At 28.4% G+C, this 25191-nt stretch overlaps 3 protein-coding genes, 1 long non-coding RNA gene and 1 pseudogene across 4 annotated transcripts; 4 read left to right on the plus strand and 1 right to left on the minus strand.

The window, feature by feature from the left end:
- Positions 1 to 1898: 1898 nt before the first annotated feature.
- LOC113383591 (putative exonuclease GOR) lies at positions 1899 to 3176 on the plus strand. Its single transcript, XM_026621844.1, has one exon. The coding sequence runs from the start codon at positions 1899 to 1901 to the stop codon at positions 3162 to 3164; it is 1266 nt and encodes a 421-aa protein (XP_026477629.1). The 3' UTR covers positions 3165 to 3176.
- A 2209-nt stretch (positions 3177 to 5385) lies between these two features.
- Positions 5386 to 6077, minus strand: LOC113383592 (tol-Pal system protein TolA-like). The gene is made up of 2 exons (XM_026621845.1): positions 5639 to 6077; positions 5386 to 5588 (listed from the first exon to the last, which is right to left on the minus strand). Exons 1-2 carry the CDS (start codon positions 6075 to 6077, stop codon positions 5386 to 5388), a joined length of 642 nt encoding a protein of 213 aa, XP_026477630.1.
- Positions 6078 to 9620: 3543 nt separating this feature from the next.
- Positions 9621 to 14405, plus strand: LOC113383593 (transducin beta-like protein 2). Its single transcript, XM_026621847.1, has 6 exons — positions 9621 to 9702; positions 9933 to 10159; positions 12810 to 12999; positions 13345 to 13560; positions 13683 to 13892; positions 14170 to 14405. Exons 1-6 carry the CDS (start codon positions 9621 to 9623, stop codon positions 14403 to 14405), a joined length of 1161 nt encoding a protein of 386 aa, XP_026477632.1.
- Positions 14406 to 16014: 1609 nt separating this feature from the next.
- Positions 16015 to 18544, plus strand: LOC113383304. Its single transcript, XR_003367734.1, has 3 exons — positions 16015 to 16122; positions 16756 to 16861; positions 18519 to 18544. It is a non-coding gene; the product is annotated as an uncharacterized LOC113383304 (long non-coding RNA).
- Positions 18545 to 18609: 65 nt separating this feature from the next.
- Positions 18610 to 25071, plus strand: LOC113383594 (annotated as a pseudogene).
- The last annotated feature ends 120 nt before the right edge of the window (positions 25072 to 25191 follow it).

Genomic DNA, 25191 nt, shown 5'->3' on the forward strand with positions numbered 1-25191 from the left:
AAAAAAAACATTTTAAAAACTTTAGTGAATATACGATCATTATAAATATTAGAGCAGTTAAATATAATGTAATTGACTCATCAAAATAAAAATAGAATACAATTCGATTAACAAATGAAAGAGAAATATATAATAAAACACAGAATTAAAAGTATCCTTTCTCTTCAAATTTTTTGAAATTTATTTTCAAATAAATATTGGATATGTCTTTCTTCTGTAAACAAAACATTTACAATAATATATAAAAATAACAAATCAAAACATTTATTATACATTAATACTTTTATTTATTATTATAAAATAGAAGAGTTTACATTTTATCTTAATGATTTATTTTGCCTTACCTTTAAATTAAAAGTGAATATGTATTTTCAATTTTATAATAATTATTTAATTGTATTAATATATAATATTTATTTTATTAATTATCAATAGTTTTACTGAAAAAGAGCATCTCATAACCCAAAGGTCTAATGATTTAATCAATTTTTAATTCAATTTTAGTTAATTCAATCTTTGAAAAAATAGGCTGTTTGTTCAGAAGTTTAAAAATCAAAATTAATAATAGCTATTCAGAAAACTTAAACAATGTACTATTATTAATTTTTCTGAACCACCTCCCTTTTGAAAAAATATTTAAATTTTAATTTATAAATATTTCTACATTTGGGGATATGGGATAAAATCTTATTTGTTCCTAGTAAAAGAGCTAACATTTTATTAACATATTTTTTATGCTTTTATACACTTTTCAATCGTTTGAAAATGAAAGAAAGGAAGTATAAATTTCACTCTTTACCTTTGAGGTATCGAAATTATTTTTAATTTTTACTCACCATAAATTAAATTACACTCACTAAAAATAAAATTGATAATATATATTTTTTTTATATTGGTTGGTAGAATAATAAAATTAAAATTTATTCTATTTCAATCTAGATCTAGATTTGAAATTTATTAATTAATTATTATATTATTGCTGATTATTTTTTGATAAATATGTGTAGAAACATGACATATCCATGTCAGGATGTAGATTATATAATTATATATAAATATATAATTTAGATAGAAATATTAACATAATTAAATTCCTAATGTTCAAATTAAATATTCAACCAGAATTACTCATATCCAATTTTTTGGAAAACCCGTTAATTACTGATTCGTGTTTATTCATTTAAAAATGGCGCGCTCACAGATACGTATATATATCTAAGATCATAGAATCAGTTTGTTTTCTTTATTAAAATATGACCACGGGGTCTTCACAACCCGTGTAACGTTTAACTTTTTTGCACATTTGAAGAAATAAATAATAAATAAGCACCAGATAGAATAAGAATTCGTTAACATGGAAGCTTGCAGCATTGGAAGAAAATATTCTTGATTAAAATTTCAATATACAAAATTTAAAATCTTAAAGGAAATTTCTTGTTTTTTTTATCTTACTAACGATTGGTTTGTCTTTAGGAAGTATTATTGTCAAAATATAAATGCAAATAAAGTTATTCTCATTAAATTATTTATGAAGACAAGTTATACCTACCTACTTATCTTTTACCATGTGATATTTTCTCTCGGCTGCTGGCTCCGTTGTTGTATCATGCACAATTGTTCATAAAATTAATTTTAACTTATCTTTTTCGTTCTCGGTGTTTGTGAAGACCCACCCATCGTCCAAACGACATCTCGCGTCGACATCAACATTGCCAATCATCAGTTCTCCGACAACTGTTCGACCATTAGTACCGCGTCATCGAGTTCGACTTCATCCAGCTCTAGTTCTTCGCCGAACTCTTCGCCTGGTCAAACAAAAACGATCGATGTGGAAGACACCAGTCCCAAGTTGAGTAGAAGGCAACGAAAAAATAGATTGAATTCGACCACCCAGAAGAATGAAAACTAAGGTGACGACTAGCAAAAAGCAAACAGTGGTGGCCCAGAATTCGATTCAGGCCAGCCGGCCTCCAGCGCCGCCACTGCGACAACACACTAAGCTGAACTTGTCCGAGAATGAATTGGTGAAGTATTTGCGAGCTTATTTATTGAACGAGAGTCAGTTTTTGACTCTAGGGTATCCTGTGGAAAGCTCTTTGTACCCTAAACGAGCGATCATATATAAAACTAACGATCCTAGACAAAGTCCTCCGACTAATGTCAAACTATTTTACAACACGAGTTCTGCTTTTGTGCCGCCTAATGCTGAGACTTCCTCCACCGATTCTGGGCAAGGTTCTAGTGACGAAGAACCGAGCTCAATGAGTGAATTGGAACTTCAAAGTTTGAAAGTGAAGCAACGGCAATTCTACATCGAGGAGAAAATGCATAAACAACTAATGCGTCAAGATTATACGAGTGATGAGAAAAAGTGCGTGCGTTGCGGTAAAGGATTTTTCGTTACCAATGATGGTGAATACTTAACTCAAGAGCACTGTGCTTATCACTGGGGCAGATTGCAAATTAACCCTGATAACACTTACAAAAAGCAGGAATACACATGCTGCAAAGGCAAATTAAATTCCAATGGCTGTGAAACTGGAAGATTGCATGTGTGGAATGGTGTGGATTTTGGAGTTAATGGTCCATTCGATGGCTATGTTAAAACCAAGACTCGCAAGAGTAAAATGGATAATCCTGGTGTTTATGCTTTAGATTGTGAAATGTGTTACACAGCTCATGGTCTAGAATTAGCTAAACTTACTGTAGTTGGCAGTGATGGCAGATTGGTCTACGATGCTTTCGTCAAACCAGAAACTGAAATAGTAGATTACAACACAAGATTCTCTGGAATAACCGCCAGGGATCTATCAAAGCGAAACGGTACCACCTGCAAATCTTTAAAAGAAGTACAACATGATCTTTTAGAATTTATATATGCAGACACCATCTTAATCGGTCATGGTTTAGAAAATGACCTGCGTGCTTTGAAAATCCTGCACAATACAGTCATCGACACAGCCATTGCCTTCCCACACTATTATGGCTTACCATTTAGAAGAAGCTTGAGAAGTTTAGCCAGTAGTTTCTTAAAACGTGATATACAGTGTTCCGAGAGTGGACATGACAGCTTTGAGGATGCTCGGGCCTGCGTTGAACTGATGCTGTGGAGAATCAGAAAAGATCGAAGTAATAGTAACAGCATCAAGCAAGATGCTAATTAGGTGCTAGAGTGAATGAATAGGTGTGAATTTTGTGATACGATTTCTTACGTATTTAAAATCATGTTCTTTTAACACATCAGTTACATATTTAAAGTATGTATCTTTTTTAAAATCACTTCGAATCTTGAGCTTAACAAAGTGAGTTTTAGAACAAATACTATATAAATAAGAGTGTGATAAGTATAATTAAGTAGTTGTATAAAAATTATATTTATAATTTGATAATGCATTCACATGCAGATGCATAGTATGAATGTATATGCAAATGTATGTTTGTGAAAGTGTATGTAATTATATATAAATATATATAATTTTGTATGTATGTATGTAAATGTAACATATTTATAATTTATAAGCATATTTCATTTTTTACTTTTTCATCATATTAGTTTTATTTTTAATAATGTTGAATAGTTATAAGGAATCTCGTTATATAAGTAAGACTCAAGTGTACTTAATTCATTATCGACTAAGTGTCTCTTAACGAAAAAGTATTACTATTTTAAAGAAGTGTGATTGTATGTATTAAATTAAAATATATATCTACATTTAATATATATTTGTAGATATGAATTTTTTGTGAGTTTGTATATAGGTATGAGATTTGTTGAATGTGTATTTTTTCAAATAAATTTTAATTAGATCTCGATTTATATGTATTAATGAGATTGATTTGTTAAATGTGAATCTTTTTACTTGTAAATGAGAGGCTATAAGTCTATGTATATATGAATAATGTACACTTTATAATTCTATTTTTAAGTTAATTTTGTTAAATATAACAAATATGAAATCAATTTGTGTTCAATTTTTTGAATACTCATACTGTTGTTATTAATTTTAATCTTAATTACAGTTTTTTCATTTACATTAAGATCTCCTAATGAGTTGCTAGTATGTCATACTAAGCACGGAATTAAAAAACAATGAAATCCATTGAAAAGATCTAAAAATTTGTTCAATTTATGAGAATTTTGCTTATGTAAATACCAATACTATTTCACTTGCTTGTGTTGATCCAACATTTTTGGATTTTAAATTTACATATTTTTTAATAGCTGTTTATAAAATATATTTGAATTTTACTTGGAATCTTATTATTAATGCTCTGTTGATAAGTTTTATTTTGGTTTTGGTATGAAATATTTTAAATCTTTAATTGGTTTCAAACTAAAATAAACTGGTTTCTTATGAAGGTGATAAGTATATTATCTCTTTTTATTAATAAAGTAATTTTTAATAACCTCTATATTTATCTTCACATTTTAATATTTTTCTTTATCATATCAATTACAAAATTTAAACTTGTCAACAGAGTTAATAACTAACATGACTTCATTTCCTAAATATCATAATAATTTTCAATCGTCACAAAATTATTATGAATGATTAACTGATTGTAAATTTTATAGAAGTGTACCTGTATTTGTATTATCAATTCAGAGCTTCTGTTTATATTTACAAAGTCAATATATTAAATATTACAAAATCATTAAATTGAACTATTATATAGCAATGTATAACTATATTTCTAATTTAACAAAGTGCCTGTCGGAAAAATTCAAATGCCGATGAAATGTTTGAAATATAAAAAATATTTTATGAACTTTATTCTGTGTGCGTCTTTTTTATTTTTTATTGTATGATTTTTGAAAAAAAAATTGATTGATTAAATGAATCATTTATGAAAAATATAAACATATTGTTTTATTGAACATATAAATTACTTAATAGATGCTGATTTAATTGATGATATTTTTTGCAAACAATTGTAGTAAAATTTAAATCTTTTAAATGGACATTCAATGAACATTTTGTGTGTTTTAAAAGTTATTTTTAAATTTATTATGAGTTTCGACTTTTTGATAAATACGATTTTTAAATTATAGATCAACTGATTAAGTTAATAGTTCTTGCAAATAGGAGAAAATTATATAACTGCAGTTTATTCAAGTCAGTATATTCAATAAAAGCCAAAGGTATTTTTTATGTTTAAATTTATTTGTAAATTGAAAATTACAATCTTTAGATTGTTCATGAACAAATATCATAGCTTATTAATTATCCCAAGGATAAGTTAGTTTTTGCCAAAGAATCGGACTTGCTGATATATATATCCAAATGTTAATTATTTTGACATGTTTGAAATGAGTGAAAATCCATGGATATATCTTTAATTCTGCATCTTTCTTCTGCTGTAGTTTTAGCATCAGAAGCAGCTTTAATTGCATCCTCTTCTTGCTCTTTCTCTGTCATTAGCAGTTTTACGTGCTGCTTCTGCTGCAGTTTTAGCATCAGCAGCTGCCTTAATTGCATCCTCAGCAGCCTGCTGTTTAACGATAGCAACCTGCTCCGCCAGATCAGCCACACGTTTTATGCCAATAAGAGAATCTTCTAGAGACTTATGATATACAGTATCGATTCCTGGTAATGGATATTCGTGTCTAGCTATTTCTCTGTCATTAGCAGTTTACGTGCTGCTTCTGCTGCAGTTTTAGCATCAGCAGCAGCCCTAATTGCATCCTCAGCAGCCTGCTGTTGAACGATAGCAGCCTGCTCCGCCAGATCAGCCACACGTTTTATGCCAATAAGAGAATCTTCTAGAGACTTATGATATACAGTATCGATTCCTGGTAATGGATATTCGTGTCTAGCTTTTTCTCTGTCATTAGCAGTTTTACGTGCTGCTTCTGCTGCAGTTTTAGCATCAGCAGCAGCCCTAATTGCATCCTCAGCAGCCTGCTGTTGAACGATAGCAGCCTGCTCCGCCAGATCAGCCACACGTTTTATGCCAATAAGAGAATCTTTTAGAGACTTGGTATGGTAATCTGAAGTAGATCTACTTTGCGCAACCGCTACAGCTGGTTCAACATCTTCTCTCTTTTCGGATGTTCCATCACCACCACTATCCATGCTTGGATTTTCTATTTTGAAAAATGTTAATATTTTTGACATGTTCAAAATGAGTAAAAATCCATGGATATATATCGATGACTTTTTGACATGAAATATTTAAAGGGAAAATTTGTATGTTTTTGAAACGTTTAAAATGGGTGAAAAATGTTAATATTTTTGACATGTTTGAAATTGACGAAAAACCATGGACTATAGTCCGATTTTAAAAATTCAAAAGTCATCTTTTAAAACTCGTCAAGGGTTAAGAAATAGCATCGATTAGCTCTGCAAGATGATTTTTAGGAGTGTTTCTTTGGAATTAGTAGAAATGTGCGAAATGTTTGCATCTTTTTACGTTTCGAAGGCTTCTGAACATTTTGTTAAAAAATTGATGTATATGTGTTTAGTTTTTGGCACAGGCAAATCTAGCCGTTTCGGAGTTATGGCTAGAAAAGTGCCATAAATGGCAATTCAGTTTTGCCCGATTTGAATGATAAAAAAAAAAATTCATTTGTATTGATGGAATGTAAAGTTGATTAAACTTTTGGGAAGGCAGATCGAGCGGTTGATGAGTCCCAGAAAAAGAAGTTGAAACTAGTGAGGTGCATGGCATCGTGCCTTAAGGCAAATTGCTGGAACTTCCCGTACCGTAATTAAAAATCTTGGTACGGAACACAAACAAAAATTACACAAAATGTATACACATTATTAAAATCTCTATAAAATATCTGAAAATTTGATGTACACATGTGCAATAAACATTTTTGACCGCCAAATGACATTTTTTTAACCTATTTTTATTGAGAGTCTATAACCGATGGACCTGCCTTCCCAAAAATTTGAACAGTTCTTCATCTTGTCCATACAAGTACAATGTTTTTGAATTATTAAAATCGCACGCTCCGTTTGATTAAAAACTGGGTTACCGTTTTTGCCTATGCCAAAAACTAATCGGCACGTCCTTATCAATACGAATCGGAAGTTTTTTGAATTATTCAAATCGGTTGATCCGTCTTTCCGAAATCGTCGACGAAAATTTGTATCCGCACACACACACATACATCCATTTTTTCTAAGGTATGCCAAAATATTCAGAAACCTTTGAAACGTAAAGATATATAAAAATTTTCATTTTTGATTTTTTGCGATTACTATAACTTGCCCTACGGGAAGTTAATTAAAGTATTTATTGTTTAGATATATCGAGTAATTCCGATGTTTTTGCAATAGTTGCTTTTATATTTATATTTCACATTGTTCTGCAAATTTGTTTATACGGAACTGCTAGTGAATGACTAATAGTATTCCATCTGGATTTATTTATAATTATTATGTAACAGTATACTTCCATCTACTCATTTGGTCATTCTAGCGTAAAAGTCATCTTAAAAACTGACCTTTTTCTCACTTTTTCGCCTTAATGACGTGTAACTGATTCTGATTGAATCACTAACCTTGACATAAAGAACAAATCAACCGAATCCTCGTCGTTCCTAATTAGATTTTTATTCAATGGCAATGTGACATGATAATGATTTATCATAAAGAAATAGTAAATATACTGATAAATAAAATATTCACACTCTAGGTAACTTCCCTTAGGGTAAGTTATAGCAATCGCAAAAAAATCGGAAATGAAAATTTTTATATATCTTCACGTTTCAAAGGTTTCTGAACATTTTGGCATACCTATGTAACCTAATGTATGTATGTGTGTGTGTGTGTGTGCGGATACAAATTTTCGTCGACGATTTTGGGAACACCGATCAACCGATTTGAATAATTCAAAATGCGTATTAATAAGGAGGCGTGCTGATTAGTTTTTGGCAAATGCAGGTCTAGCCGTTCCGAAGATACGGGACAAAAAGTGCCAAAAACCGTAACTCAGTTTTTAAGAGAACGGAGCGTCCGATTTTAATAATTCAAAAAACATTTTACTTGTATTGATAAGATGAAGAACTGCTCAAATTTTTGGGCAGGCAGGTCCAGCGGTTATGGACTCTCAATAAAAATAAGTTAAAAAAATGTCATTGGGCGGTCAAAAATGTTTATTGGACATATGCACATCAAATTATCAGATATTTGATAGATATTTTAATAATGTGTACACATTTTGTGTATTTTTTTTTTAGGTTCCGTACCAAGATTTTTAATTACGGTACGGGAAGTTCCAGCAATTTGCCTTAACGCACGATGCCATGCACCCACTAGTTATTAGCTTATTTTCCACTTCTATTTAGCAAAGATTTTGAATTTCTTATCAATTTATTTAGTTCAAGTAAAGTAGAATCGATGAAGTAGTAACTTCAACGATAATTTTGTATAATTATACTTTCAGTCACATTCTCTATTCATTGAAATGATTTCTATATTTTTTACTAATTTATTTCTATATTTTCATGTTGAGTGTATAAAGTTTAAAACATTTGTTCATTTGTTGGTGGAGATTGATGGAACTTATCTCGACTTCTGATGTTTTTCATAAAAAGAAATTATATTATTTTTGTTTTGTATAAAAATCAGCAGATGTGCACATATTCAACTTTCACATTCGTAATTATCTATATGTATATATATATATATGTATGTGTATATATATATATATATATATGTATATATATATATATATTAATATAAAATGACGATATAATATGAATCACGAACATGATTACCGTGGCAATGAACTTACAAATGAAAGTAGAAAGTATTAGATATTGTTATGTTGTATTATTTGTGCAGAAATATAATATATGCAGATTTGCCCGTATGCATGTCAGGCTATAAATCTATTTTTTTAATATTCGGACATATATACATATAGATATATATTCGAATAGTCTTGAATTTGATGTTGATATAATATGTGTAATTTGAGTTAAAAAGTCGGACGTTACATCAATAAAAATAGTATGAGAGTTTTTAAAAATTTATTTAAAATCCATTCGGTTCGGCTAACAACTTAACCTTCATTCAAAACCTAAGTAAATGCCTTCATCAACATAAAAACAACTCAAAAAATCACAACCAATTCAAAACGATGTTAACTGTTTTGAGATTTTTTCAACTCAAAAATTTTACATTTTGAAGAGAACGTAATTAAAAGAAGATTCGCTGAGGGATTGTTTTTGCAATTGCATAACGACAGGGTCATAAACAAACGCTTCGACAATACGGCCCTGAACGAAACAAACACGTGGTTTCTAAATAGCTTGTCAAAATTTCTTAAAAAATGACAAGATCCCATGGCTTTTTAAAATTTCCAGTAAAATTCTTCCAAATTTTATCAATTTGGAAGCATTCGAGCCCCTGATAGCAAGTAAATTCAAAAACACCCATATTAAGGCTCACCTTAATTATATTTATGTGTGTGTGTGTTGAGAGTAATTAAAATATAATAATGATAATGCTAAATAGCAGTATGAAATTAAAACTTGCAATGCAGCTCTATTTGTCAGTAGTCAATATTTTATAAAATATTTTTTCAAACAAATGTAGAGAAATGCAGACGTCCTAGGCCACTTTAGTTTATGTAATAAATTGGAAACAAAAAAAAATTCAAATATGAATCAAAACTCTGAATCTCCAATTGTGGCATGCTTTGCAGTGGGTAAACCACCCATTTACGAGAGTCATTCAAGTGTACGTAACTTTACCGCAACTTTTTGGCCCAGCAGCCTTAAAGAAAACAAAATTTTTAGACGAGTTGAAAAAGTTTGATCTTCGCTGGGTTCATGTTGAAAAATAAATTACCATTTTTCCGAAACAGTGCTTTTCATTTGTAAGCTAAGTAGATATTTGTTGGATGACCCACGTATATATTTTCAGGAAATCATGTACCATGCAAATAACTATCCTTTTTTATTTCCGCCATAGATAGAACAGTTTTTGTATGGTCTCTGACTTCTCTTCCTGCAACGCGATCTTTCCGGATAAATGTGCCTTATGACCACGCGACCAGGGTGTGCTGGTCCCCAGATAACAAGGCGCTGCTGGTTCACACGTACCAGGAATCAACGATCATGGTCTTCAAACTGGACAAGTGCAAGAAGGACAAGGAATCCTGGTTCAGCGGAGCTAATAATGCTATTACGTTTCCTAAGGTTGGTAAATTGAGACGAAAAAGTCCAAATATTATTAGAAATCAGAAACTAATCAGGAATTTCTTTAAATGTTATTATTGTTTTTATTTGATATTAGTCGGATAATAGTTAAATCAAATCTTGGTGCTTGTTTTATAATTATTAATTTTTTTATCATATCCAGTTTTTTGTACATATTTTCATCAGCAATCAGAACGATCACTTTATTACTGCAACTCCTATAATATTGGTGAATCTTTCATTAGTGCAGCAATGCATTTAAAGAGTAATTTTTACTTACATATATATTATTATCAATATATCTAAGAAAAAAACGATGTCAAGACTGTTTGACATCAGACTGCCGATGCAGGTACATGTAACGAACCTGAAACTTCTGATTGAAAATCTATAGCTCTTACTAATAATTCACCAGGAGGCTATAATAAACATATGACTCCAAAGTTAGTTTTAACAAAAATGAATAAAAGCATGCAAGTATTCATTATATAATTTTGCCATTTTACCATATTGACGCCATTAACTGAATGTTTACAATAATTTATGGCTTTGTAATTTGATTTAATAGAGTCTACTTAATTATTTAAGGATGAATGGTCAGTTCGCTCTTAGCATTTATCATAATCACTATAAATTGATATTCAACGTCAAAAACAATTACAATTGAATAATAAATACAAGTATAAATTGAAACAAAAAAACTTAGAAAAGTAGTATAAATTAATCATTGTGAGATCTATTAATCAAAAATTCATGATGTCTACTCACAGATAATTAAAATATTTTTTTTTTTTTACAAATGTCGTTCGAAAAAGTTATCATAAAGTCATAATTTTGACAAACATCTGAACAATTTTCTAACGAATAAACTAAAATATTATAGGCCTACGACAAGTAATTAAATAATAAAAACCCATCAATGTTTAAAATAATGTGCTGGTCAAATGGGATTTAGTAAATAGCTATTACTAAGGAAAAAGTTTGATTATACTTGAATTACAATTTCTTTTATTTATTGTTCAGTTAATGTCGGTGATTACAGACAATACTTTGTATCAAGCTCTATAAATAATTCAAGATTCTATCTATATATTTAACTTTTTTTCGAAAATCTCGTTGTGATCAGTGGTGCAAATCAAAGTGGTAGCGATGCGTAAAGTAAAATATGTCAAGACTATTGTAATATATTTTCTTATATTTTGTTATTTTATTCGTCATCGAAAATTATTGCTTGACGAATAAAATAGTCTAGTATACTAGACCAAAATAAAACCAAAAATATTTAAAATAAGTGCTAAGTGCCCCAATTTAACCTGGAGTTTAATCATATTGTTTTCGTGCTGTCTACGAGTGTTTAATAAATTATGTCTTATAATGTAGGTTAACAATGCATATTAAAGTTGATTTTTGATTATGATTTATATCTTACCCCACACAGCACATGGTTGACATAGGGTCAACCTATGGTCTGTCTAAACCCATTGGGTTATAAATTGGCCCATTATGGGCTTATAATGACCCGGTAGACTGTAAATGGAACCAAACAGGTCGACCATTGTTTGACCCGTGCTGTATGGGACGATTCTTATGTTCCAATTGTTACGCCATTTTTTGAAAATCTATTCGCAACTCTTATCAAGACCGTGCCTATGGGTCTAGGCACAGGGAACACGCAAGAAAGCCGGAGCCTTCCGAAGACTTCCGAAGCCCTTCCTAAGCGAAATCCGATCGAGGACGATAAGAATGGCTCTCTTCTACCACGGACGCTCTCGAGAGAACATATTACAATAAATTACATAATCTTTGTTTTAGTATCTGATATATTATTAAATAAATCCAACGTAACTTGATATATAGTTGTTGGTGTTTGATTTACATACTCCGCTTATTAAACTTTCTTCTATATAAATCTATAATAATTTACGAGTTTTCACACTGATGGCACAGCACAATGTACACATTTTTTAAACATAACTAAACAATATAACGGTAATGTTGACGATTCCCAAATTAGTTGACGGTTTCCCAATTTTGAGAGTCATCACCCATTGCACTATCATACAACTATTATTATCGGCGTTTTCATTGTTAAGTAATGCTAGAGATTCAAAATAATTCCACTATGCTCCAATATTAATTATTATTGGAGCCATTTTCATTAGAACCACTCATTTTCCATCCCACAGTTGCATAAGACCATCTTAGAATGTTAGTTTACCAAATTATAGACAAACTCCTTCATTCAGTGTGAATCAGAACATAGGTCAACTTCCTAGTACACATATTATGGACAAATTGTTGAATTAAAATAGAAGTATCAAATTTGATGCTCATATAGTTTAATACAGACAATAGCTCCTTAATTAAAAAATAAAAGGGCTATGCAAAAAGATATAAAAAGTTAAGCAAATTAAAATCTTGATATCTGAACACATGTACAATTTGACTCACAATATGAATTTTTTTCAACCTAAATAGTTTTACTTACCAAGAAAATTTGTTTAGGCGCTTTGCAGAAGGATGCTTTATATAACGCATGACAACTCAATTCTTATAATTAACGAGTGATTTGTAGATAGAATTTCGAAGTTTTATGTTAATATAGTATAAAAAAATGGTTATAATTTCAATAATTCTAATTTTATTTCAGGTTTTCGATTCAGAATGCATTGGCCTGCAAATTTCGAGCGATGGCCATCATGTGATGTCTTGCTCTAAAGATGGAAAATTGGTTTTGTTTGATACAAAAGGAAATGTTACGCAAAAAATCGAAGACACTGGACTTGGTTCGAATCATTGTGCTCGGTTGTCACCAAATGCTAAATTTGTAATAGTCTGTGGTAAGATATTCTGATGATCCTAATAGCCTAGAAAAAGGGAGAGACCCCGACACGTAGTATAAAATATATTTTTGAGAAAAAATTGGGCATTTCGTCCAAAAAGCATAAATGATAATTGCTATGCACAAAAACTTCAACAATATATACAAAAATTTCTTAATATCTATTTCAATGCCAAACTAATTGAAATTAGATAAGGACTAAGGAATAAGGACAGGGGCAACATTTTGTGTTTATCTGTCTATAATCAGAAAATTCTGTTTGTGATTAGCTCGATACTTCTAAAGATTCCATTCTTCAATTATTAGGAAATACTTGTTGAAACCAAATTATTTTTTATCACAGGATTCTCACCAGATGTGAAACTTTGGACGATTGGCGACGATAAGGATAAGGCATCGGCAAGACAAAATCCTTCATCAGGCAGCGATAGCAGTTTGAAAAGAGCTTTTGAACTTACCGGACATTCTGGTTCCGTTTGTGATGTCGCTTTCGAGATGCAGACACTCCGAGTTGCCAGTGTTTCGAAGGCTGATGGATGGCGTCTTTATGACATCGATGGTAAGATATTATTATTGCTACTTGTGAGCACAATACTTAATTCATTCCTCTTCCCTGCCTTGATTATAGATCACTTTTTAATTTACTTTATCCCAATTACTATTTCTTTTCTATTACCTCAGTGAATTACAAGAAGGGTCAATCTCCAATTCTTCTGAAGAAGGCACCGTTCCAAAATGCTTCAGGAAATGTTGGCGCTGATGATGAAGTATCGCACGTGGCCTTATCGCCTGATTCGAGTGTGATTTGTGTTTCTCAGGGAAGCGACCTGATGTTCTATGAAACTGAAGGCGGATCCTTAGACAGGTGCATTGAGAAGGTCTACAGCACAGGTAATAATTAACATTTATAATATTCAGAAATCTATGTAATCGTAATAAAAGAGTTCCAACGATTAAGTGTGCATTGCCATGTGCAGACAGTGTCGTGAATTCGAACTCCAGCTCTGGATAACCTGATATCAGTATCAGGTTATCCAGATATCAATTTTCTTTTGAAAATATATATCTTTTTGAAAATCTCTTACATAGGGAATATGTATACATATCTAATAGATTGTAAATACATATAACTAAACTGCAGAATGAATAACTAAAAATATATTTCTAGGTCCAATCACTGGTGTCAAGTTTGATTCAACTGGAAAGTATGTTTTTTGTACCGGTGACAAGCATGTCCGCATATTCCATAATGTGACTGGATACAAAATTGAAATTAAAGAAAATCTCAATAAATTGAAACACAATACAGGTGTAATGAATTCTGCTACTAGTGAGAGAATTTCTAAGACTATTGAAGACTCGAGGAAGTTTTTGGAAAGTATTGGAGAAGAAGAATGGAAATGAACTGAATAAAACATTAACAGATTGTAAAAAAGTGATTTCATAAAAATAATATATATATATATATATATATTATATATTAACCATATAATTCTTAAAATGTGTACTTTCAATCATAGCAAAAAAGAGAATTTGTTTTTTGTCATTGTTTTTGTATACCTGCTTTATTTCAAATGAAATTGCACTTTTTACAATCTGTGTCGACTGATATACATTATTCTATAAAGTCAAAACATTCCACCGAATATATTAATAGTTTAAATACTAATAAATGATTATATTCTAAAAATACTAATAACATTGTAACTAATACTTTTATATATGTTTGTATATCTTAATATGATTCTATAAAATATTTTTTGTATTATGTTTGTAATAAACAGTTATTTCTGTATGTTTCCTGTATATGTATTCAATCACCTTTACTTAATTCTATATATTATTAAATTTTGTAAAATATTTATGCTTTATTTAGCCAATAGTTAAAAAAACACAATGAAAAATGATTTTACTTATGCAATGATTTCTCAATTTGATGATATAGATTATTTAAAGGCAATTTGATAATATAGATAAACTTTTATTTGATATGATATATGAATGATCTTTTTTTTTAACACCAATTCTGATGATAACTATTTTCAATCAATCAAAAAATGGAAAGTTCAATTTAATATTGCATATTTATTTGCATATGTTAAGAGAATACTATAATTCTGTGATTTAGTTTTAATAATCGAAAACTGTGTGATAAAAGAAATAAGCTAAAAATATAAATCTATTCAGATTTAGGTATAATACATATAAGTATTGAATAATTTTGTGATTATATGTATTAAATGAGGATATGTAGGAAATACAGTATAAATGCAATTATTAATCAAAAAAATTCAGCAAATTAATCTGAAATGATACCAGATATGGTAAGAGTTTAATATACATAATATATTAGTTAATGATATAGAGATATTAATTAATATAATATTTTGATAATAATTTATAGCTAAACTCAAAAAGTTTAACAAATAATGTCTACTAATTAATATTAATTCATAAACAAGTGCATGCTTGTTTTTTAATAGGTCAACATAAAATCAAACAAATGCTCACACCGTTGTGACATTCACATTTTTTTCTAATATAAAAATATACAAAATTAAATCGGTGCTATGGTCTTACTTGAACATCGCATGTTGGTGTATCGTTTAATTCCATGTAATGATAAGTGAGTAATTCGATTGATAAAACTAAAAAATCGTTCACAAATAATAATAATGTATCTAAAACTTTACCTATAATTATAAAGTAAATAACAAGAAATGTATTTCTGTGCTTTGAATCTTCCGCCATATTTGAATAACAAGCAGAAGTTGGTATTTAAATATTTCTGAAGGTCAATTCCTTTTATTCAGTGTAAACATAAAGAATGTATTTACAAAAACATAATTAGACACAAATATTTTGTATTATGCACGACACATATTGTAAATTAAATAATTAAATAAACATTATAATTTTTTGCATATTTCGCATTGAACGTTGGCTATCCTGTGAACTACAATATGGCCGACATCTAATTTGTACTGTCGTCTAACTCATAATCCAATTTGGAAATAAGTGTAAATTTCGAGCAAAAGTGGTAGTTTAATTTATTATCTAATATTTGTGTGTGTAACGTTAGTTGTCAGTGATTATTATTCTATTGTCGGAGAACATATAGGTAAAAAAATATTTTAATTAGTGATACGGAATCATTTTGTCATTTTGGCATATTGCAATATTGCGTTTTGTGTGCACTTTTAGTGTTTCCTAATATGATTGTGCATAATGCAGGTGCATTGATAATAATTGATTACTAAATTGTTTGTGACGTACATTGATAATTACATAAATCGTTTTTATACGCTATGAGTTTTTTTCACATTTTCTTTGCTCATAACATTTTTTTTCAAAACAAATGATTTCAGCCATCACACTGTTACGAGTATTGACGTACGGGGGTCAAAGGCTAAATTTTCTGGTAAATAGTTTTCGGTTTACCCGTCTGTTTATTTGGAAATTAATATGAAAAACTTGAAATATGCTTTTCAAAGAATTGTAAAAAGTGGGAGCAAAGTCGTGACACTAATTACGTATTTTTTCTCACGGATATGATTTCGAATTTAGCTAAATGCGCTATCACAAGATTACTCATCATTTCAGAATTGCACAATTATCTGGCATGTTTTGTTTTAAATTAAGATTGCAAATGTTTTCAAATTTTAATATTTGATTTTAAAATAAAATTTATTTAAATTGTATTTTTAATTTCTATAATAAAATTATCTGAATAGTATTTCATTTTTTATTCTAGTAACATGATCCGTAGGCCTGTGGTAGGTCCCAGGAGCAAGGAGTGGAAATGTTGCTTCTGTCTCCACGTTCGGACTGCAACAATATGTCTTGGCATTTGGCATTTGGTAAGTAATAACTTATTTCACATACTTTTTGTATTTTTGTGTATTTTTTGAAAAGCCGACACAAGACCAAATCCCACTTATTGGTACATATAACTTCTACTATAATATGTAAATGCATATACGAGAATTTGATATTACTTTGAATCATTTTTTTATATTCTTTATATTATTAGTGCATTCATATTGTAATTACGGTTATGATATTTTTGCCTAGATGCTAGAACTCGTTAATAGATTATCAGTTACAGTCACTTATTTCTACATTATTAAATTCTAGATTGTGCTCATAGATAAACAAGCATGATTGTGCTATAATTTATCTATTTATTTATGCGGACAATAGTTGAAAATATTGATGAACAGAAAAATTTTCATCATTTTTTTATATTGTGAATTACAGTTATGTGATATTTTCGTAGTTGCTAGAACTCGTTAGATCATCAGTAAGATCTCAATGAGAAATGATAACACATGCATGAATAATTCAAAATAAATATTTTTATATATAATTAAAAAATGTAAACAATTTAAAAGTATGACAATGGAGCATTCTAATAGTTTGAATCACAATATGAATTTTTTTTTTAATCCAAAACATCTTTCATTTTGAAGAAAATTATTTATATATAACTTATAAGAATTCAGGTAACTTTCTTTTATGTAATGCCAATTATTTGAAATTATCCATATATGTTGATTACTTGGATTAACACAATTGTCTTAAAATAGTTGCTTTTTTGCAATATTTTTAAATTTTCAATATTTTTTTTATGATATGAACTATTTTTATTACTTTATATATATATATACACACGTAATACGGTCTTCAAACTGACAACATGTTCGTTTGGAATAAGCTTTTTTATAATAAAATACATTATTTATTTTAATTTTACAATTTTTTTAAAAAAATTTCATAACTTGACGTCTTATCAATTTTTTATTCATATTTATTTTTTTGTGCAATTTTGTGTTTTTTTGTTATTTCCTCTTCAATTTTACATTTATCGAATATTTTTACATATTATATTTATACATTATTTTTACATGATAACTATATCTCCTACTACTACTCACTCTTTTTTATATTTTATATTTTCTCATGCAGTTTTATATCCATAGAAGATAAATTTTTACATAATTATATTATATTTTATTTTTCCATGATAAATCTATATCTACTACTACTACTCTTTTTTATATTTATATTTTTTTCATTCAGTTTTATATCCAAAGAAGATAAATTTTTACATATTTATATTACATAATTATATTTGAACTTATTTTTCCATGATAAATCTATATCTACTACTACTACTTCTTTATAATTTATTTTTTTCATTCAGTTTTATATCCATAGAAGATAAATTTTTATACTTTATTTTTCATGATAATTTATATCTACTACTACTACTCAATTTGATATTTTATATTTTCTTGTTCAGTTTTGTATTCATATTTTATCTAAGATTTTGGCATACTTATTTCCATAATAATCCTATTTCTATTTTACACCAATTTATTTAGTAGTTTTAAACTTTTTCTAAGGCTGCTGGATTTTAACTACTTGCCTTCTCATATTGATTAATTTTACCATTGATTTAATTTAATTACTACCGATAGATAAAAAAGATTATATATGTTTCATTTATTCCAGATGCTGCACTTGGTTGCACTATGTGTTTCTTGTGATAATTTTGCATTCTCCGAACCTGATAAACCAATTGGAGCACCCAGATCAATCAATGATGGGCGTTGGTGTTGGTTCTATTTCTCGTTATAACGGCGACAATAGCTTGTTAAACAAGGTTGATGATAATGGAACACCTTTGGGAGAAATGGAGCATCCTCCATATGCTTATAGAGACCACTCACTTACATATCGTAAGTACCTAGAATAATTTATAAAAAATTATAATTTGTTATATTAGAAAATAGAACAATATATCATATCATTGATCAATTTGTATGTTTTACATCATATATTTTTTTACCACTTCTGTAATATTGAATTATGATGTAATATTTTTTTTATTTCCATTCAATTTATTTAACTTAAGTATGGAAAATGAGCTATATTATTACTAAACTTTTATTTTGAGTAAGATCATGTTTGTTTCAACTACATTTTAGTTCTCAATTCATTTACAATTTAGTTTGTCATTGAAATTACATTTTTACATTATGGTTAGGAAACAAATTACTTTCAAATAATCTTTCAAAGGCATTTCCGATTTGTAGTCTACAGCTATTCTTCTAAACACTATTTGATTCAATATGATTATGATCAATGAATTTTTTTTTGATAATATGAAAAGTACTTTTTATTGAAATGGGCAATTTTTTACCATAATCAAAGCATCTGGATAACCCAAACTATTATTTATTCTAAACTAAGTTGATGGCTAATGATATAATAGAATTCTGAAAATTTTGCATATCAATGGATTTGAACAAGTTGAATATGTAAACATATTTATATTTTTATTTACTCTTTTCATTCAATATGTAAATAAGATTTCAATATATTTAGTACATTTCTGAATGGAAACTTGTAGCCTTGAAATTACAAAAGAAAGATATATTCAAAAAAATTCTGATCTAAACTAATTTAATATATAAATAATACAACTGAGCGATGGTTATGTGACGGTTTTACGAGAGCAGATTTACCGTACGCCACTATCAATATTACAGTTAACGCCTCTCGTTCTATTTTCCACGCAAAATTTAATATATTTCAAATATTAGAAAACGTGGAGTAGCGAAGGCAATGTATTTATGCATCCTAGACTGGTCTTTTGTCTGAGTATGTCCCTTTTTCCTTGCCTCTGGTACAATATCTGGAGTAATTTTTTGGCTTTTATCTCGTGTATGTGCATGTGTATGTATGTAAATATATATGTATGGATGAATGAATGAATGTGTGGATATAATTTTTGACGACGATTTTGAGAACACGGATCAGCCGACTTGAATGATTCAAAAAAAAAAAAAATTTGATTCTTATTGATAAAGAGACGTCCAAGATAGGTCCAGCCGTTTCAATGATATGGACAAAAGTGCCAAAAATTGAAATTCAGTGTTGGAAAGAATGAAGCATCCGATTTGAATGATTCAAAAAACATTTTACTGGTATTAACAAAATGAAGAACTGATTTGATTTTTGAGGCAGCAGGTCTAGCGATTACGGAGGACTAATAAAAAAAAAGTAAAAAAAAATGCCATAGCAATCATTAAACATATGCATTTCAAATTATCAGATATTTATAGAGATTTTAGTAATAAGTATGAATAATTGTTTTTATTTCTATGGATTCTGTACCAATATTTATCAGATATACTGCCATGCGGCGCTTACGCGCTTCGATATTTTGTTTATAAAACAGCTACGCAGCCCGATTGCTTTAAATAAAAGTTCATGATATTCAAAAAATGTCAAAATATAAAAAAATTAACATTATTCAAAAAAGTTAATTTTTTTAGAAAGTTTCAAACTTCTCAAAAATCGATCTTCTTTCAGTTTACAAATTAAATTAGTTTACTTAAAAATTTTAATTTTCGGTACGGGAAGTCCCAGCAATTTGCCTTAAGGCACGATGCAATGCACCACTAGTTTATATTTATTTTTATAAATGCTCTTATATATTGAACACATAGTTTTGTTTACATATATAGAGTACATATAATTTTTGTTTTCAAAATATGTTAGTAAAATCGTCCATCTAAACATATTGAAATTTCATTTCGACTTTGAAATTTGTTTCAGTTGATTTAACATTAGTTGAAACGTCCTGAAGATGTTTCTTTTTGTTAATTTTGGTATCTCGACGATTCAAGCCATTATGAATCGATTGAGGCCGTAATTGGAAAATGTATGTGTTTTCGGTGAAGCCGATTTTCTCATCGTTTTCTCAAAAAACTCAAAACCCATGCGATGAACGTCGATGAGCACTTGTTGGGCAGTTGTTCGATGCGATCGGTCGAGCCGTTTCTTTAGAATCATCAGAAAAGTGCAAAATCAGTGTACTTAGTTTCGTGGGGTAGCTCTTTTAGGACTACATGGTGGTGTGTTTATGCACTATAATTAATATAATTTTATATACATATTATAATTTTATTTAATAAATAACAATTGGAAATCGTATTGATTAGATTTTGCTGGAAAGCAAAATTTCATTTTCCAAATAAGTCGTTAAAAATTTTACGTAATTAGCTATGTAATTATTATTAATATCATCATATCATTTTATATATCAGTTTAATATCAACTCTTATCGATTGTCGATTAATTAATACTAATAATTAATACTAATAATTACAAGCATAGGGAAGTTTGTGAAACTTGCGTTAAGACAAATGCCACTTACACCTATTTATTACATATTGGAGTCAATTTGTATATTTACAAAACTCGTTTAAAATATCTACGAGTTTGTAATTAATTTTTATTGTTTGTGACATTGATATGACATTACACAAGTTTTGTTCATAAAAGTTGATACACACTTTTGTATATGATTTCATATACATATATCTGTTGATTATTTATATATCTGCAATGGAAACCACAAGCGGTTTGGAGAAGATAATTAAATTAATCATGAGCAGAATATAAACATGAAAAATCAATAGGACATCTAAAAATATTTCTTTTAATGCGGTTAGCACAATAATCCAATATGTTGGAAAAATCAATAAAATATTTTGTCATATCAAGTTTGTATTTTGGTAAATAAGATTATCTAAAAGGTTGAATAAACTTTCTTTATACTTTTCTGGTACTTGTAAAAGTATTTGCAACTTCAGGCTTATTTTATTTTCAATTTTTAATAATAATATTCCTATTGATTAAGATAAATGCTTTGTTGATATTTATATTCAAAATATTTTTTAAATATTTTTTATGAAAGTATAAATATACATACATAAAAACAATTGTTTTTGAACATTGTGAGATAATACTTTCTTTTCAAGAAAGTTATTATCATAACATTTCAATTTCCTTGACTTTACTATTTGCTGTCGTCTATCATAACAAAATTCTGAAGTTATAAATAATTAATGAAGTGTAACAACATATCTTATCAGTATATGAATTAATTACAAATAATTTTTTCATTTATTTTTATTTGCATACAATTTGTTTTTATAATGAATTTGCTATAAACTCAAAGTTTGTAAAATTAATTTGGATGCAAATACTTGTATATAGTATTAACTAAAAATAAGTAAATGCGAGAAAAATCCTACATGGAGTTCTATATATTAATAATATACACATTTACTTATTCAATCAGCATGTTCTATAATCATAACTTACAATTATATACATATCAATAAGATATACATTTATCTTTTCATTCAGTATGTATTATAATCAAATAAATAAAAGCGTACTAGACTAAATATAAGTAGCCATATATATAGAACGCACTCTGATTTTTAATTGAGATTCTTTAATTAACATTCAATCAGTAATCATATATTATATCATACAATATACTAAAATTGTATAAATTAAATATAATAAGTAAATTGTATTAACTAAATATAATAAAGAAATTGTATTAAACTGAAATAAATATTATTTTTATATAAAACCTATGTTATAAAATATAACTATGGAATTACTTGGAATGGTTTGATGATTTATATTATTCATGCCATAACTTTATACAGCTTTTGCTCAATTTAACTTAATCATTAATATTTGATATTATTCCATTTGTAAAAATTAAGAAATATGTAATTCAGAAACAAGTTGTTGGTTCTTTTTTTGACCTCGGATTATGTTTCTATATAAAATTTGTATATATTTTTTTGACTTGGCAAGAAATGATTTGTTTCATCATTCCAATCATTCCAAAACCATTCCAAACTTCCAGAATCATTCCAAACTAATAATAATCTAAATATCAAATATCTCAGAGAATAAAATGCATTCTTTGGAATCTGACGAGCATATTGTATTACAATTTCAGAACTACCTATTGCCTAATTAATTTGGATCTGTAATTATAAAATTAAAATGCATATATATGGGCTTAATTTTATAATGGCATAGGTTTTTCAAATTATCCAATAAATGAATTGATTATTATTTTCATACTTCCATTCATTTATCATATATTAGGTGGTAATATTGAATTAAAGATTTGGTAATAAAAATTTCTTTCATTCCAGATGATGTGGACATGGGTGCTCTGGTTACAATTTGTACACTGGCCATAACATTAATGATGTTATATGGAGCAGTTAAACAAAGCCTGCACATATTTTGCCATTCTTCTGCTTGCAACTATTTGATTTTGCCATAACTACGTAAGTATTTTCAATAAATTTTTATCAAATGAAACTTTATTTGAACTTTAAACCACAATAATAAAATAGTCTAATTTAATCGCGCAGTTTCTTTGATATTCAAGCATTTTGGGTAACATTCTTAATTAAAACTGAATAAATGGTTTTAGTTTAGTCAAGTTTTATCAGTAGCAATCTAAATAACTCAGTAAGAGTCTAAATAAATAACTAATTAAAATATTTATAATTTAATATTCCCAAGCAATTGATATTCTATTTTTACAAATAGTTGTACATATGTTGCAGCAAATATTTTTTCAAGAAAAGTAAAATTACAAATAGAAATAAAATATAATTTTCATTCCACATTCGCAAACAACTAATACACTTTGCAATAAATTAATAATTATGTTTGTTGTCTTTTGTGAGTTGCATGTTGATTTTAAAAATACTTGTACTGCAATGGATTTTGATGATGATTTTTAATTTCCTAAATACACATCAAACTTTAATTATTACAATTGTATGAGAGCTAGATAATAATAAGTTTTAACATTATATCATTTTATTACAGACTTACTGCAACAGATATTTGTGTTATTTGCGCAGTGTTCATAGATTGGTATCAGAAAGTCGTCATTTACCAATGAGAGAAGAACTTTTGAAACTAAGCCCACAAACACTCAGTTTATTGTTCTAGTGGATTTATTTTGCGTTATGCTATTCAAGGTGATTAATTTAAATAATAATATAATAATAATAATGGGTAGTACTGCCCTAAGGCAGGTCTGTAAGATGAGTTTAAACTCCAACTCAATTCAGGGAAGAAGGGAAGAAGAGTTTTTCTCATTTCCATTTCACACCACTGCACTGCCGCTAATTTTTAATTGAAAACATATTTTGGTCTATATTTTAAGTGAAATAGACATTGCGCTGCCTGATGGATTAATTGATATTTAAAATTAATTTAAATATATACAATTACAAATTAAGACAATATAGAATTAACTATATATTTAAATCAATCAGACATAAAACAATTTTTATTAAATTGAAATAAATCAGTTGATTAAATATAATTAACTTACTTAGTATATTCAATTTATCAACTGATTTATTTCAATTTAATAAAAATTGTTTTATGTCTGATTGATTTAAATATATAGCTAATTCTATATTGTCTTAATTTGTAATTGTATATATTTAATTTAATTTTAAATATCAATTAATTAAAGGTAAAATTAGTAATTTTAGTTAAAATAGTTATGCATTTATAATTGTGAAGTACTAGAACTCATAAAATATTAGATATTTATGGTAATTAAAATACCTTAATCAGCTCAGGTAAAAAGTTACATGATTTCATGAAATTCTTTCGTTATGAAATTTTTAAAGCCTATAATTATATAATAAAATCTCATCTGCTAATAGATAATTCTACCAGCCAGTCTATTTATCAGACAGTCTATTTATATATTCCAAGAGTAACTATTACAAAGACAAAAAATTTAACAATTTTTTGTTGTTGTACTGAACTTTGGTGTATTGGTGAGCCTATTTTTTTCAATTATTGAATTTATTTCTAAATTTTTCTGTTTTGTTTTATTTTTTAGGCTTACTGCATTGGCGTAGTCTGGAGATGTTACAAATATTTAACAATGCGTCAACATGCTCTCAAGACTCTATTGCCCTACGTCATCCCTGATCCTACAACTACTTCTAATCTCGATGCTACTTTGAACCCCAATGACATCAATGCCACTCGTACAGCTATGATGATGAATTGTGAACCAGCTTACAGCTCCCTTTTGCCTGATTATGAAGAGGCTGTCAAACAGTCTCAGGATATTCCACCAAGTTATCAAGCTGCTGTTGCTAGTGCTGGGCTAATTGAAAAAGAGGTATAATATTCTTTTTTTGTGATATAATCTGATGTTCCTGAAATTACATAATTCTTTTTTATTTGCTCATTACTTTCTAAATGTAGACAATGATTAGTCTCATGAAATCACTAAATCTATATACAT

The sequence above is a fragment of the Ctenocephalides felis genome, unplaced genomic scaffold (genome assembly GCF_003426905.1).
Source record: "Ctenocephalides felis isolate EL2017-DRISC unplaced genomic scaffold, ASM342690v1 CF-g0.4_SCAFFOLD_03570, whole genome shotgun sequence".
NCBI lineage: Eukaryota > Metazoa > Arthropoda > Insecta > Siphonaptera > Pulicidae > Ctenocephalides > Ctenocephalides felis.

Coding starts and splice junctions, on each gene's coding strand:
- LOC113383591 (XM_026621844.1), top strand. CDS start 1,899: ATGAAAACTAAGGTGACGACTAGCAAAAAGCAAACAGTGGTGGCCCAG.
- LOC113383592 (XM_026621845.1), bottom strand. CDS start 6,077: ATGGATAGTGGTGGTGATGGAACATCCGAAAAGAGAGAAGATGTTGAA. Junction 5,589..5,638: donor AACTGCAGCAGAAGCAGCAC/GTAAACTGCTAA, acceptor ATCCATTACCAG/GAATCGATACTGTATATCAT.
- LOC113383593 (XM_026621847.1), top strand. CDS start 9,621: ATGAATCAAAACTCTGAATCTCCAATTGTGGCATGCTTTGCAGTGGGT. Junction 10,160..12,809: donor ATGCTATTACGTTTCCTAAG/GTTGGTAAATTG, acceptor ATTTTATTTCAG/GTTTTCGATTCAGAATGCAT. Junction 13,561..13,682: donor GCGTCTTTATGACATCGATG/GTAAGATATTAT, acceptor CTATTACCTCAG/TGAATTACAAGAAGGGTCAA.